General features: G+C 37.8%; 1 protein-coding gene across 2 annotated transcripts in view; it reads left to right on the forward strand.

Annotated features, from left to right (window-relative positions):
• Window positions 1–15,437, forward strand: part of TEF (TEF transcription factor, PAR bZIP family member) — an 18,156-nt gene extending 2,719 nt beyond the window's left edge. Inside the window, exons 2-5 of one of the 2 annotated variants that reach the window (XM_015813608.1) lie at window positions 7,771–8,097; window positions 10,205–10,425; window positions 13,157–13,368; window positions 15,068–15,437. In XM_015813608.1, the coding sequence (XP_015669094.1) occupies window positions 7,771–8,097; window positions 10,205–10,425; window positions 13,157–13,368; window positions 15,068–15,089 (782 nt within the window). In that variant the 3' untranslated portion in view covers window positions 15,090–15,437. Of the gene's footprint in view, window positions 1–5,110; window positions 5,263–7,770; window positions 8,098–10,204; window positions 10,426–13,156; window positions 13,373–15,067 lie in introns of those variants that run through there. The other variant, XM_029283660.1, reaches the window with a different exon arrangement.
• The last annotated feature ends 2,076 nt before the right edge of the window (window positions 15,438–17,513 follow it).

The raw sequence follows: 17,513 nt of genomic DNA on the forward strand, positions 1-17,513 counted from the left end.
GGAGGAGTTCTCACCTACATCGTCCATATAGGACGACTCGGGAACTCAACTCCTACCCCGGGCAGCTCACCTATCCCCTTATACCCAGGGGAAAGGTATCAAGCCGTTTGACAGCTGGTGCTGGCTGTCAAACCGGCTTTTACGCGAAACAGGCGGGAGGCAGCAAACAGCTGCGACCGACGAAGTCGCCTGCCACCGGCAATAACGTGAGGCTAATGATATTGAACGGATATTTTATGCCATGATGAAAAGAGAGGAAATGGGCAATAGTTGGTATTGTTTAGGGATCCCTTAGCACAGATATTTTTTAATCACTGATAAGTCTGTTTTCTTCCTTGCAGACTCTGTTCTGACTCTTACATGAAACCAAGTATCTGTTCGCTGGTCAATAAATCTGAAGGAATTTATTATATAGAATCAGGGATTAAGGAAATAGTGAGATCTCTAAAGGTTCAGATTTATCTAGACTAATTTGAAATTGCATTTTCAGATTATAATGCCATGGCAACACTCTTTATGGGTGGTCATCCTATCTCATAAAGAAATAATTTTCATCTGAATATGACGTACTGATGTACTGAATATGATGCTTTGGGATTCTGGCTATCCCATTCAAATATATTTTCATATTAAGGCCTCTTTCTAAGGTAACTATCCCTCAGCTACTAATAATAGAGCCACTTTTATTGGCATGTGAGAAATCAAGCTAACATTGCATGTGTAATATCTATGGGAGTAATTAAACTATGAATTCAAGAAAAGGTTTCTTCTGCACTGTCCATTATTATCTTCTTCTGTATAGAATATTTCTATATTTGATATGTATTTAACTATTCTAGTTAAGCTTTAGAGAATGGTTGATGTATAGATAAATTGCCTAGGCGAGAATATCCACAAAAATCTTGTTCCCTAAGATTGTCAATGTCATTAGATTGACATGTTGGGTAAATTCTGTGAAGTATTTTAATTTTCCCATTATTACTGTTACAGTTTTATGAACTACTATGCATAACAAGTTTGTGTTTGTTCCTTACAGTCAATGAGTACCTCTTTATTTTATTTTGCTTTGGGAAAGTCTGCATCACACAAGGTTCATATGTTTATTATAAGCCATTTTTTATTGTTATATCTTGGATGAATTCCAAATATTTTTATTGGGAATTTGTTCAACTATTCAGATCACAGGGGAAAACTGATTATCCTTTTCTTGGATTCAAGGGACACCAAGTGGAAATGTTATTCTATTTTATATCAATCTGTTGCAATTACCCACTCCAAAGGATCCATTTTCTCTTGCAAACTTCCTCTGTGTGTGTGTGTGTGTGTGTGTGTGTGTGTGTGTGTGTGTGTGTGTGTTAATTGTTTGCATACAAAAATGAACTATGTTGTGATATCACAAAATTCAATATGGAGGAGAAGAGATGGCGATTGGCAAAGTAAAAAGAAGTGAAAGTCTGGAAAGCTGTAGGAGATGAAAGAAAATTGGGGGTGACAGAAAGATATGAAGAGAAGGGAAATCAGAAAGCTGAGATAGAAGCAGGAGGGATTAAAAGGAGATGGATATAAAGGGGAAGGAAAGATTGATGGTGAGATATGAAAAATAAGAGATAACACTGAGAAACTGATGATTGAACGAACGAGCTTATACACTTTTATTTAAAGTTTGAAATTTAGCTTTTCATTTGCCTGAAATTAACTAAAGTGCTTTAGAAATTGAGACTGAATTCTTGCTTTCAGTAAATCGACATGATGCTGAAAAAAAGGAAAACATTTTGTGTCAGGCTCACTTCTAAGCAATATTCTACAACTGAGTGCCAAAGTAGAAAATCTTATTTCTGAGCATTCCCTGCCTTGTTCTCAAAGACTGGAACTCATGAAGTGATATCTAAGGATACCTTAACGTTTTGACAAGTTATATGATCAGAGCTAAATTGAAAGAATCACATTTAATTTCCAAGCATAATTAATGCAGCTGTTTTAAATGAACAGTCCTTAAAATTAGACTTGGCAAAGGTTATTTATGTTACTAAATCTACCCGTTAAGTGCAGAAATCTATTAAGGCATTCCCCCGTCTATTCACCTCTGCTTTAATACATCCAATTATAAGGAGGCCACCATTACCCTAGGTAACTAACTCAACCACTGACTCCTCTTACATTAGAGCTTGTCCTAACATTCAATTGGAACCTATAATTTAAGGCCAGTATTGCATGTCTTTCACTTTGTATTCTGAGTCAGTAGAGCACAGGTCATGCTCTTCCAGGTGTTACCTCTTCAGGTAATTGGAGAGGGCTATCATATCTCCTCTCCCCAATGTGGTCCTATAATTTGATTTTCAACTGAAATATACGCACCAATTGATGGGTATAATTTTTTGGATAGCTTAGAGGCAGCAATATATTTATATATTTTATTTAAAAATAAAGGCAAGAAACAACCTAGTTCCTAATACTGTGACCCTGGACCAGAGACAGTTAACATAAATCAGATCGTTGTCCTTCTAGTAGACACCACCAAATTCAGGTTGTCATTGATTCTATGTCTGTCTGTCTTCATTTGTATGTATACTGCCACAACTGAAAATATCTTAAAACCTGTCTTCAGTAATAAAATTGTAAAGCCAAAATGTAACATTCATTAAAACAATGTAAATTTAAGATAGCATACAGTATTGCCAAACAGATGGTAGGCAAAGAACAGATACTGATCTCCAAAGACTTGTCAGAACAGCTAGATTTTGACAGCTTTCCAAAAGATGACATAAGTAGGGACTGAGGCCAACTAGATATCTTGGGGAGGGGAGGGGCATTTTATTTCAGTAGATCAGAGCAATAATGGAGAAAATTGCTTCTTTGGTCCTGTCTCCTTTATTTTTCAAACTGAGGTTAATCAGGTCATTCTGTCAAGCACAACAAATGGTATCAATAGAGGAGAATTTTTGTAGCTCAGGATTGAAATGAGGAGTCCTTGGTGTTTTCTGAGTTTGGTTGTTTTCATGCAGATATTTCATTACCCAAATTAGATAGCATCAGTGTAATGAAATGTCTGCAAGAAAACAACCAAACTGAAAGAGCACCAAGGACTCCTCACTTCAACCCCTCACAATAAGTAATCTGGTTAAAGTAACTTGGAGGATATAGGCTATAAATATGCCTTATCACGTCATTTTTTGTGCTGAGAATATATTAAGAGTGTCTTATTATAACTAATTATATTATTAGTTAAAATCTTATTATAACTAATTGTATTATTCTGAGCTCCAAATTTCTTTCTCAGAGATAGTTCCATTTTGCTTACATAGGCTCTAGATAAGTTTAATAAATTATTATTGTTGGAGGTGTTGTTACTATTGTTATCTGACAAGAAAATATTTTCAGTGGGACTGAATATGCAATATCCAGTTGAATTTTTCAAAAATATGGAAGCAACTAGTGTTGGAATTAATGATCAAAAGGAATTTGTATAGACTATTTTGTTCTGACTTTGACTAGTGTATTCTAGGAAACTAGTCTTTGCCTCTGTTTCTTTAGAACTTTTACTAATACCTGTTGAATTATTGAAGTAGGGTAAGAGAAGAATGATATGAATACTTATGCCAATCAAACTAACCCATGTGCCAAAGTAATAGTACGTCATGCTCACTTGTAACATTTAATGTTAAAAATTTCCATAAGCCAAATTGAATTCCTAGTGTCCACACATAGTTTACTTGGCAATAACGTGGAAATAGTTTGTAATTATTTTCTTTTGGGATGTTTTTTCAAGTTCCCAGTCTAGTTTATCATATGAGAATTTTCTGGTGACTTGCTCTCCAAAGACTAGCCAGATCTGATCCTGATTAGCTTTTTCCCTAAGATCAATTACTTGACGTGACCTGTAATGTTTAATATTTAAGAGAGCATTTTGAAGAATCAAATGTCAGTGAATTAATATTTCTGCAACATTTTATCAATCAGCAAAATTGACTTCCCAAGGAAATTATTTTCAAAATGGCCAATAGGGAAGACAAGAGCAATCAATGAAAGGGTAACTGGTGTGACTGCATATATGGACCCTTTTCTTTTGTATTTCACTATTTTAACTATTTTTTGAAGGTTCAGCCTTAAGGGTGTACCAAGACATTTTTGCTGTTTGAAGGACAAGGTTGTGTTTTCCCTCCCAGCCCATTTGCTAAGTCAGTTGGGCTGCCACCAGAGCATTATTTTGATGTCATCAAAGGGACAGCATCTTCACTGGACCTATGGCCAGGCTACTGACTGCCCTGCCCTGAGCAGTTTATTGCCTGAATGAATATACGGCATACATTTGCGAGCGGGACGCTTCCTCAACCTGTGCTCCTCCAGATTTTTGAATGGGCTCCCGTAATTGCCAGCCGGCCACGGCTTTTGACCATTCCAGATGAGGAAATGTAGTAGAACTCAATTGGCGGGCCACAGGTTGGAGTACCCTACTCAGTCACCGCCTTCCTCTCCCCTTCACCCCGGTCTTTTCCGCGCCTCGCTTTCGTTTGAAGCGGAGGCCCTTTGAGCGTCCCGACGCCAGCTTAGGTGTGAAAGCCTTCTGCTCCTTTTCTACTTCGCCCCGCCCCCAGAGTTCCTTGCAGCTCAAAAGCTCCGCCTTGCCACTGTTTCTCCGATCGTTGGCGCACCCTCTGGGGTCATTTAAGGTTTAGCACTGGAGGCGCTCGTCGTGTTTTAAACGATGGGAGTCTCGGCGGGGCTACTGACGCCAGCAGAGGGGAAGGGGCGGTGCCCGCATTCTCGCGAAACGCTCCTCGCTCCGCGGCACGTGCCAGGCCTGCGTTCCAGCTTGTCGCGGAGTGGCTGCGGTATCGAGCCAGTTCCGTCTTTCGGCCGGGCGAGCCAATCACAGCGCGAGCAACTGAAAGGCGGTCACGAATAATAAGTATCTCCCAGGGCCGTCGGAGGCGCGCCGAGGGAAGTGGCGCATGCGCTCTCGTTAACTTTTGAGGGGCAACGATAGGTTTAATTATTATTATTTTTTTTTCTTTTCCGCGGCGTCCGCTCCGCTGGCGTCGTTTCTCGCGTCTTTCTTCCCTCTGGGCCTCCAGTGGGGCTCGAGCTCCGCCGGCCGGCTCCGGCACATCAATAGCATGTCCAGCCGTGCCGCACCTCAGGAGGTAGCAGCGGCAGCGGGGACCGCGGGAGCCGTGCAGCAAGAACGGGGCCCGAGGGGTGCCTTTCCCTTGGTGCTGAAGAAACTGATGGAAAACCCTCCGCGGGACGCACGCCTGGGTGAGGGTGGCAGGAGCGTCTCGGGGTAGACTCGGCCTCTGCAGATGGAAATGCGCGGTAGACGGGAGGGAGGCGGTGGAGAGCAAAGGGGAATTGCAGCGGCGGCGGCGGCGGCGGCGGCGGCTGATGGCTCAGTTCGGACGGGCACGTCGCATCCATTTTGCCGTGTGTCCTGGCGGGCGCCCCATGGGGGTTGCTTTTCGGGGTTGCCGCGGAGCGGTTCATCGCCCGGCACCTGCAGCACCGACCCGTCGCTTATTTGCGTATATATCTGTTTTTGAAGCTCTGAGCGCGTAAGGCGGCGAGTCTGTGGGTGGTTTCTTGAAAGTAATCTCCATTTAACACAGCGGGGCTTCCTTGGGATAACCGTGTACAGGGACGGCCGGCCCCGAAAAGGGTGGTGGAAGCACACCGAGCACTCTTGCCTTCGGGGAAGCGGTTGGATTTCAGGTTCCTGATCGGTCTGTTGCACTGATCTATTGCAAAGTACAGGCGCACACGTGCACACTCTGCTCTTCCCTTCCCGGTCTTGAGAAAGGGACTCGGGAAATCACAAATGGGGAGCTTCAGCGAGAATGCAAAGGGTTGTTTTTTATTGGTACCAATGAGAAAGAATGCATTTGTTTTCAGTGCTTCATCATAAGCCACACGGAGGGATTGCTGATAATTGCATGTGGCATAACTATCTAAAATAATTTAGATAAAAAATGTTCTGTGTTTAGTTTGGGAGGGGATTTCCTTCTGTTGTTTGATTCTGGATGTGTAGTGTCATATACCTCTTTACCTTATCTGTCGGATGAATGCTTTTCTGACTTTTGCATTATATATTTTCTGTTTAAATCAGTGTTTCTCAACCTTGACAATTTTAAGGCATGTGGACTTCAACTCCCAGAATTCCACAGCCAGCATTGCTGGCTGTGGAATTCTGGGAGTTGAAGTCCACATGCCTTAAAATTGTCAAGGTTGAGAAACACTGGTTTAAATGCTTTGAATTAGTCATTTTTTAACCAGTGGCATAAGAGAAGAAAGTAGTTGTTGTTAGTTGTTGTTAGTTGCGAAGTCGTGTCCCCATTGTCAACGTTCCTCCAGGCCTTCCTGTCCTCTACCATCTTCTGGAGTCCATTTAAGCTCACGCCTACTGCTTCAGTGACTCCATCCAGCCACCTCATTCTCTGTCGTCCCCTTCTTCTATTGCCCCCAATCTTTCCCAGCATTAGGCTCTTCTCCAGTGAGTCCTTCCTTCTCATTAGGTGGCCAAAGTACTTGAGTTTCAACTTCAGTAGTAAATTAGCTAAATTCAGCAGCAAACCTTAGTGGTGATTTAATTTTCAACACTTGGTGCCTCAGTTTGAATAATCAGATCTGTGTTTTAAATATTCATTTACATGAAAGTAGCTCTGATATCCTCTGTCTCTCCCCCCTTCTAAAGAAACAGCAGCATTGTGCACTTGATATTCAAAACATAGTAGCCATGTAACTTCAAGATTTTACATATTGATTGAAGAATACAAAGCAACTGGACTTAAGACTATATAATGTTTTGCTTTATTAGTCACTAGCTGTACCCAGCCACGCGTTGCTGTGGCTCAGTCTGGTAAAAGCGTGTGTTGCTTTTACGTTCAACAGATGGTGCTGTTTTTTTAAAAAAAGCATGTTTTTACCTGTCACAAGTGTGACATCTATATAATATAGGTATATAAAAACATGCACGTATTCGAATGCAACGTTGTGTCAAAATTTCAAAGCAATCGGTGAAGAACTTCCGGAGATTTAAGATTTTGAACAAACGAACATTTACATTTTTATTTATATAGATTTCTGATTTGGTATATGTATTTGAAACAAGATTACATTTTTGAAATTCATATTATTTTGAATTAATTTCTTAACATCTATGGTTTGTTTTGCATTTTACGTTGCTCTAGTATTAAAAACTAAATTCTGGTGCTAAAATTGCAATAATATATTAATGCAGCAAAATTATTCTGTTTAACTAGGATATGCAATATTTTTTTATTGAGCCAGTCCTATATCTACATAACTAAGAATACAATTAGTTGAACACAGAGGGATAATTTTCAGGAAACAAAACTGACCTATTGGTTTGCGTCTTTTATGCATCTTTGTATTTTTATATGTCTTAAAATACTTACAATATTTAAATACTTAAAATACTTAGAAATGCAAATGGACATTTCATCACATATTCAGTGCATTATTATATTATTTGGGTATGAAAGGACTGTATATTAAATGAGCCATTTAAAATGTTGAAAACTTCTTCAACTTTATTTTCTGTTATTGGTTCATATACTCAAAGGTGATTGATCAAATTTCTTCAGCAAATTCAGATTGGCTAATCTCCATGTAGATTGTTTTGGCAGCAGTACAGAGTCTACTAGCTTTTAGGGTATCAGCCATGGTCAGCTAAGTGTTACAATCTGTAGGACTAATAAACTCATGGTTAAATATAGTTCTGCACAAGACTAATAGCATCATTCTGTTTTCTTCTAGATAAAGAGAAGAAGGAAAAACTTGAGGAAGATGAAGCAGCAGCTGCAACTACAATGGCAGTTTCTGCCTCCCTCATGCCTCCCATTTGGGATAAAACTATTCCTTATGATGGGGAGTCTTTTCATCTGGAGTATATGGATCTTGATGAATTCCTGTTGGAAAATGGAATCCCTTCCAGTCCTGCTCATCTGGATCTGAATCAGAATCCCCTCCTGCCTGTGGCTGAACTGGAAGGAAAAGAACCTGCCACTGTTTCTGTTGCTACTACTCCACCTGCATCATCTTCCACAGTGGTTTTCAATCTATCAGAAACTACCAAAAATACAGGTGTGTTAAGGGGTTAAAAAAGGATGCTGTACAAAAAAAGTTTGCCTATGTGGTGATTGGGTTATTAGTTTAATTCCAATGCAAAGATCAGAAAAGTAATTAAATGGTTAGAATGAGCAATTTGCTTGTTATGCAAAAAATAAAACCTGAATTTAGAAATGGGTAATTCAATAATACACAATCTAACAACAAATAATTTTAGAGCAAGTTACAGGGCAGAAACAAATAATATTTCACTGGTTCACACTACTGATTCTATTAATATGTAAACAAGAGATGAAAGGGGTAGCACTATGTATTCTACTTTGTGCTGGAAATACGTTATTTTAATTCAAATAAATGTAGAATGTAAAATGAATTATTGTCAAATCTGTCTTGTTTAATTAGTATTAATATATGCTGCCTTATATGCTATTACATTAAAGGCATTTATCACTGGGTTTCAGACTTAATGATGGAGGGGAAAACATTTTGTCAGTTTCCTTCTCTCTTGTGATACATTATTAAGAAAGGAATACTCAGTTTACATTTCAGTGGAATTTGCATTATTGAAGTTATATGGAAACTAGCTAGTAATAATTCACACTATACAATTTCATTTTGCAGCATGCATTCAAAATTTGCATTCAAAAATATTCATTTGGAACAATCTAGAAAAATGCTTATGCTAGGTCAAAAAGTATTATTTGGGAAAACTGATTTTAAAAATGTTGGAAAATATAAAGAGAAATGTACATAAAAATGCATATGAATTTACCGATAAAGTACAGAAATGTTATGATTGTTTTTGCTCATGTTCTAATGTTTCCCATGTTATCATACATCTGAATTCCCCTATGTTCAGTCAAATGTCCAAAGGGTATAGTACCAAAATATTTCCTTGTAAGTGAGTAGATAGACAGATTATAGTTGTCCAGAATCCATTTTGACTTAAAAATTATACTTCATTGCCTTTATTAAACAATATTCTCACCTCATCACTTTTGTTTTCTAGACATAAAACTTATTGAATAGTAGTGCATTTGTGAATATTCAGAGTTCTTAATAGTTTCTGTGGCCCTCCTTTTTTGGTCCTTTTTGGTTTCATCTTTATTATTTTTTCTTTCTTTCCTGAAGAATTTCTATTGGAGGACCATTACTTTCCTCTTTCATCCAGAAAAAAAAGCACCTCAAATGTGTAGGCTCCTAAGGTGCAAGATAAACCTTTGGGAATATGTATGAGAATAGTCCCATGTAGATGTTAATTCTTAGTTTTAATTCCTGGAATGTTTTTCTATGCCAGGTAACTTAACTCTTATCAGATTTTCACATATTTATTTGGAGAGCCACTTAAAATTGCTTTCCCCCAATATTCTTAGTGGACATAGAGAACATGAGAATTCTGAAAATTAATACCACTGTCTTCCTTAAAGCAAGACTAAATACAGGACTTTCTAGTGTCGTATCCTTTTTATGTGAGTGTCCTTTCTTCAGTAAAAATAATAGTTTTTATTACTGTACATTTCTGGGATTTTGCTTATGAACTTATCATAATACTGTGATAGAACTGCAGATATCCTTCAGTAATTTTTGATTATGTTTTCAGATGGCTAGAATATAGTTCGTCACAAAGCCACATATGTTTGTTTCCCTTTCTTTGATGTAAAGTATGATGCATACTTTATTGGATAGTTAGGTTTTGGACATGAAAGTGAAAAAATGGATATTATTTCCCTTTTAATTGCCTTTCTGTTGGTTATCATAAAATTATTAATATTGTATATCTGTTATTCTTTCTAAAGTTTTAGGTACTGGTATTGCACTACATAATATGTTTTTATGAATAAAGGGCTCNCTTTGATGTAAAGTATGATGCATACTTTATTGGATAGTTAGGTTTTGGACATGAAAGTGAAAAAATGGATATTATTTCCCTTTTAATTGCCTTTCTGTTGGTTATCATAAAATTATTAATATTGTATATCTGTTATTCTTTCTAAAGTTTTAGGTACTGGTATTGCACTACATAATATGTTTTTATGAATAAAGGGCTCCTTTTAATGTTTCTGTTTTTTCATAGTTATCTTCTTCATGCTGCTTACTATTAAATTTATCTTCCTTTTTCCAGAGTCCTCTTCAGATAATGAAAGATTGACTCCCAGCCCTGTTGATCCAGATTGTGTTGAGATTGATGTGAATTTCAACCCTGACCCTGCTGATTTAGTGCTGTCCACTGTGCCTGGAGGAGAGCTCTTTAATCCTAGAAAGCATAAGTTTGCTGAAGAGGACTTGAAACCACAGCCTATGATTAAAAAAGCCAAGAAAGTCTTTGTCCCAGAAAATCAAAAGGTAATTGTGTTTGTTCTGTTATTGCTTAGATCAGGGCTTTTCAACCTTTTCACCCATTGTGCCACTTTTAGGATATGGCAATATCCGAGTACCACCAGTCGCCTAGCAAGGTGTCAAAAACTTAACCCCCTCCCCAAAAAAGGAAAAAAGTGATAAAGTACAGGTAATCCTCGACTTACAACAGTTCGCTTAGTGACTATTCGAAGTTACAATGGCACTGAAAAAAGTGCCCCCCGAGCCACAGCCGAGCAAGGCGGCGCTCTTCCTCCTGTCCGAGGTTTTCATTGTTGTGAGCATTTCTGTTGAGGATTGGCAGCGGGGGTGGGGTGAGGTGGGGGGGTGTTTGGTTTTTATTCCCCCCGTCTGCTGGGTGGTTGCAGCAGGTTTTGGTCACTTCACATGACCCTGGGACACTGTGACCGTTATAAATACGAACCAGTTGCCAAGCATCTGAATGTAAATCACAAGACCCTGGAGAGGCTGCAACATTCCAGCTGATCCTGGCGCTTCTGGGCTCAGCGGAAGCATCATGATCAGCGCCGAGCTCCAGCTGGATCCTGGCGCTGATCCTGATGCTTCCACTGAGCCCTGACAGCCCCGAAGAAGCGCCGATCAGCTGGAAAGCGGCACTGATCCTGGCGCTTCCACTGAGCCCTGACAGCCCTGCAGCTCCAGCCATCTTTCGCTCAGGCTTGTGCGGTGCTGCCACCGGTTCAGCTCATTCCCCTCCCCCGCTACCACTTTTCTAGGATGGTCCCGTACCACCTGCCAGGTGCCAATGTACCACAGGTGGTACCCGTACCACTGGTTGAAAAGCCTTGGCTTAGATGAGTGATCATATTTCAGAAGTATTTGAAATCATGTTTGTTGGCTGCAAAGTACATTTTTAACTGTGCTACTGGAGTTTCCCACAACAATGGAGTCTTTCTAATCAGCAGATTATTTGTTCTAAAATTTGGTGGATTTAGTGTAAGTTTCTTGAGGAATGGCAGTTTATCATCTTCTTACTTGTCCCCATAATATAATTTAATAACATTGTTAGGATTTAATAAAGGATACTTTGTTTCATTTGTTTCAGATTGCTGCAGAAGGAGGATAATTTAAAACATTTTCCAAGGCTTCCCCAGTGAAAGATAATTATTATAAACTGCAACTAGTCAGGCTGAACTTCCAGTTGTCCCTTACTCTATCCTTCTGAAGAATGATTTGCCTTTGTATCTAGGATTTTCTCCTGCAGTTCAGCTTTAAGAAAATGGGGGTGGGGGAGGGGAAGATGGGTCTGGAAAAATAAAAAAAATCTTCATTCCCAGAACTATAGAAGATTTACAAATCTTGTATACAACCTGAAGCACAAAATGTAGCTGTATAATGTATACAGGGAAGATTATAATGAAAAATTGCCTTATATTAATTAAGCCAAATCTGTTGATATAAAAATGAATTGGGAAAAGGGAAATATAGGGAAGGCAACAATCCCACACACATCAAGTAAAATCAATGCAGTCAGCCTAGTTAATCTAGTTAAGATTTATTTATTTACTTACCTACCTACCTACCTACCTACTTACCTTCAAGTCTATTTTGACTCTTAGCACCTACATGGGCTGAGACAGAGTGACCCAGGATCACCTAGTTGGGCTTATATCTAAGACAGGACCAGACTCCCGGTTTCTAACCCAGTATTCTTAATTACTACATCAAGCTGATTCTCCACTGAGTATTACCTCCTTGAATAAGCTTCGGGGTTTCAGTGAATGTTTATTGTGGAGAAGATGAAGAAAAAACATGTGGACTTCATCCTTAGAAATTCATAGAAGTCCATCTTGTTCCTTTTGCTTTTCTTCTTTCCATTCTAAGCAGATGTAACCAGTTTTATTGAATTAATGGGTATGAAAGCCAGCCTCTTTGAGGGAAGTGACTGTTCCTTTCCCAAATTAAGGACAGTATTCAATTTGTTATATCTAGATTTTACCAGCAGTAGAGATTAATTAGAAATTAAATTCCCCTTCCTAAAGATCCTTGATGGAATTAAAAGGCAAGAGCTAGTTTGGTGTTGTGGTTACAGTGCTAGCTTGGAAACCAGAGATGTAAGTTCTAATCCCATTTTAGGAATGAAAGCCATCTGGGTGACTTTGGGCCAGTCTTTCTCTTTCTCAGCCCAATCCACCTCACTGGGTTGTTGGTGTGAGAAAAATAGGAGGAGGAAAGCACATTGGAAATGTTTGCTGCCTTGATTTACTTATAAAGTAATAAAGGTGAGATAAAAATCAAATAATGGCACAATCTGATTTTTATCAATTCAGTTCATCTGATTTATAAATTGATTTTAAGAGCACTGTGATGCCATACCAAAATTCTCATGTAGATGAACAAAAACTGCCATTAGGTGAAAGGTAGTCAGAAAATTTAAAATTTTAATTTAAAAATTGGTGTATTTTTGCCTGACTAGTTCTGGTCAACAGTAATATCTTTAGTCAGTTCCTACTCCATTGCTTCCACTATCTGTTAAATCATAATATTCTGGACCACATTTCTGAGTAATCTCTATATGTAGCCCTCTTCACTTCATTGTGGTAGCCTAATCTGGAGCATGGTTAACAATGACTGTGGGCAGTAGCTTGCAAACAAGCATTCCAGTCATGTTTGGTCATAAGAAAAATCAGATAATAGATCAAGAATCAATGAAATATCCGCTAAATACTAAACTGTCAATCTGATTGTTTCCACATAGGATGAAAAATATTGGACAAGGCGGAAGAAAAATAATGTGGCAGCCAAGCGATCTCGGGATGCTCGGCGCCTAAAAGAGAATCAGATCACAATCCGAGCTGCTTTTCTGGAGAAGGAGAACACAGCCTTGAGGACCGAAGTTGCAGAACTACGGAAGGAAATGGGAAAATGCAAGAACATTGTCTCTAAATATGAGACCAGATATGGATCCTTGTAAGCAAACCTTTTCCCTTACTGTACTTAGTCCCATGAATTGTTCAGCTTTCTATAGAGACTTACAGAAATAATAAGGCACTTTTGTTATCACTTAATCAAGTTTCACTTCTGCTAACATAACATGATCAGATTTGATTTTTGTGTTGCAGCATGTCACTTTTTAATATTTTTGAACAATAACACATTTATAGAACTTGACATTTGTAATAAGAAAGGCTAATTTGATGAATCAAGCTTGTCTGGGTTTGCTAAATTGATTCTGGTATTGGAAAGAAAATAATGCAAAAGTTATTTTATTTTGCTTTATAACATATTGTATAATGTGGAATAAATGATGCGTGAGAATTGTTCCCTTATTCATTTACAAAAGTATAAAGCAATCTGAAATAATGAACACAATTTCTAATACTGTATTGAGGAAAGTATATACCACGTTTTCCCAAAAGTAAGACCTACACTGAAAATAAGCCCTACCTTGATTTTTGGGGGTGGGCCTAATATAAGCCCTACCCCAGTTTTAGGGTGAGGGGCAAGCCTAAAAATCAAGCTGGGGTGGGGGTGGAGCTGCCCCATACACCCCACACCCACTTACCAGGCCTCCCATGAATTGACACCTGCATCTCCTCACCGGTCCCCTTCTGTGGCACCCCCCCGGCCTACTGTCCTACCCATCTATACTAACTGTTGAATAGAAAACTTACTCTTTAGGTTATAAATTATATTTATATCAATAATGCAGAATGGTTACTTGTGTAATTTTACTATTATTCAGATAGACCTCAACTTACAACAGTTTGTTTAGTGACCGTTCAAAGTTACAGCAGCACTGAAAAAAGTTACTTATGACCATTTTTCACACTTATGACCATTGCAGCATCACCATGGTTATGTGATTTACCCTCGGATGCTTGACAACTGACTCGTATTTATGACATTTGCAGTGTTCTGGGGTCATGTGATCAGCTTTTGCAACCTTCTGAAAGTCAATAGGAAAACAAGATTCACTTAACCATGTTACTAATTTTAACAACTACAGTGATTCACTTAACAGCTATGGCAAGAAAAGTCGTAAAATGGGCAAAATTCACTTAACAAATTTCTCATTTAGCAACATAAATTTTGGCTCAATTGTGGTCATAAGTTGAGGACCACGTGAACAGCAAATTTAGATATAAGTGTATTTATTAAAAAAACGACTCCTTATATTGGAGTTTCTCTTTATAAACGGTTTCAAAGAGAGAACGAAGCTAAATGTTTGAATTGGCTTTTAGACTTAATGAAAGATAATGTTATTACCTTTATTTTAGAATAATCTCATCTACCGTATATATGCCAATGGTTATCTTCTGCTGTACGCATTATTTTTCAATCTGTCTTTTTCATAGAAAAAGCAACAACTGTCATACAAATAGGTAGACCTAGTGTCAGATATGGATCAGCAATTCTTTTTAACTTTGATATTGTTCCTCAATAGAGATGAAAAGTGCTCTGATTTTGTGCGAATATGAGAAATTCGTTAGAATTGTTCTTTTTTATTATTACCTTGTTCTTGGTACAGTTGGCTGCTCTTCATTGTTTGTTTAAAATTCCTTCAGTTACTTAAAAGATACTTTAAAATAATAGGTGACAGTGAAAGTGCAATGTAACAAAGTACTGTCCTATAAATAGTGATATTTTTGCTTTGCTTTGTTTAAAGTGACTTATCCGATTCCGAATGATGCATCTTTAAAGACTTAAAATCACAAAGAAACTAAAAACTACACATGAAACCACCTGCCATCAAAGTGAACAGTGAGACATGTGAGGTATTCTACACAAACATCTGATGACTCTGCTTCTCTGCAAGTATCTCCTTGAACTACCTAAGGGCTGAGCCTGATGAAAAGACTAAGGTCTCTAGTTTTACACTTCGCTTTGTACTGCTCTTTTCCTTGCTGTGGCAATTTGCAGTACATTGTTTATTTCTTTTCAACCAATGTGGTATTTGTGATTCAGAATATAGCCTGAACAAGCTGTCGTTTTGCAAGGTAATTCTTAGGAGGAAAGAACCAGTTTTAATTGAAAATCACTTCAGCTAAATAAAAAAGTTAAAAATTCTGTTTTATTCTAGAAAAAGGGTATTGATATTGCCTCCAAGCATTGTTAAGTAATAATACTGTTGAAACAGAAAATATAAGAAATGGACCAGAATATATCCAATATATTCAATATCCAATCAGTGAAAAAACCAAGCAGCTTAAAATGGACTGCATATTATCAAATGTTGGCAGCTGTTTTTGTCATTCATAAATGTTGACATTAGGGCTTCTTTCACTCATGAGGGCCACACTGATCTGAAACTGGCCTGTCCCCCGTGTCCTGTGGGTCTGTAGACCTTGAGAAACTGAGCTGATTAACTGTTACTCCTGTTGTGGAGCAAGAGGAAACCCTGCAATAACTGTTTGTAGTGTTTCTTTGCATGGTGGTGGTGGGAAGAGGAGACAGCAAGATTTCCATTGTTGGATCTCATGCTGTGGAAATTCTTCCTTACTGCTCCCAATCTACAGGTTTTTTTTCAGGGGCAGTATTACTGTTCCCTCTGGTTGATATGGGTAGTGGGCTGTCGGCAATTTTTTGTGCCCTTCCACTATTCTTCCTGAGGAATGCAGGTCTACTTCATGGTGGTTAGAGCAGAGTTTTCAGGACTGCTACTCGGGATAGGGTAGGAGAGATGAGACAGGTTTGTGCAAGCATCCCAAGAGATCTAAGTTAGCATTTTTCCTTCCTGACGTCCGATGACACTCTGGTGAGATTACTGTGATGATGAGCTGATGCATTTTCACAGTATGCTCTTTGTAATAAAACGTAGTGTAGTTTGTCCTTGTTTTTCTAAACGTACTTTTAACTGTAGCTATTTAATAAGAAACAAGAATTATAATTAATAAAGGTCAGATTATGTAAGATGCAATAATATTGGTCCACATTTTCTCTATTTTACATGGAGATGGAGACAACTCAGTGTCTCATTTTCTTTATCTCAGTGAATCACTTAGTTTGTACTAGTCCATCAAAGGGGGGGTAGTTTTCTGACTTTCTGAATTGAAAATAATAATAATAATGGAATTATTTGTCATCTTTCTTTACATTTCCTAAAGAATTTGTGAACTTTCATCAAAGTTTAATTTAGAATTATAATATTACACAGAATAATGAAATATAATTCTGATACATGCCTAGGAAGTTTTAGAAATAGTTGATAAACCACATAGCAAAGGTCGAATGATGATATGAGAATTACAACTCTGGAAATTAGAGTTATAATCTACATTAAATTGTAGTGTGTCAAAATAATACATATTTGGATGTATTTATTAATGATGAATATTCAATTAGCGTTATTTAAAAGGCATATAAAAGATAAACATTGCTGTTTCTGGCATATTTCAAAATGTAAATAAAAGCTTACTCAGACTGAGCCCACCTCCTCGCAATTTCATGAATATATCCACAGTTTTCATGGTAGCAATACAGTATATTTTTTCAGCTTCTCAGGCTAGCTGATAGACTTGGTATTTCTTGGTAATTTCCAATCCTGACACTAACAAGATCCTGCTGTCCAGGTCAACCAAGGTAGGCTAGAACTTGCCTTTCCTAAAATGCAGGTTTGATTGTTTCTAATTATGGTAGTAAGCAAATAAAGATGCTATTTCAAAATCTATGAATGTGGACTGTACAAATCTGAGAAAATTGGTATCAGTGAGAAAAAATGATCATAATATCAATCTTATCTAATGCTTGTCTAAAGACTGCTGCAAATTCTAATAACTTTGCATTTGGTGCCAGATTTCTAATAACTTTACTATCTTTACTTTACTACTATGATACAAATGCAGCTTATAATAATCTATGTGTTAGATATTCATTAAATTTTCTGGCCATAATTTGTGAGGATTTTTATGAATAAACAACATAATACAATCTAGCAAAGATTGTAGGAATATGTCAAGTGGCATTGTATATATTTATGTAACTAAAAATCTTCAGTAGCAGAAATACTATTAATTATTTATGGCCTGCACATATAAGTCTTCAGTAGTGTAACATACTATATTTGAATACAATGCTATAAAAATATCTATACAGCAGGAAAATTGCAGTATTTG

Source organism: Protobothrops mucrosquamatus, unplaced genomic scaffold, assembly GCF_001527695.2.
Source record: "Protobothrops mucrosquamatus isolate PMUCROS unplaced genomic scaffold, P.Mucros_1.0 scaffold173, whole genome shotgun sequence".
NCBI classification, from domain to species: domain Eukaryota; kingdom Metazoa; phylum Chordata; class Lepidosauria; order Squamata; family Viperidae; genus Protobothrops; species Protobothrops mucrosquamatus.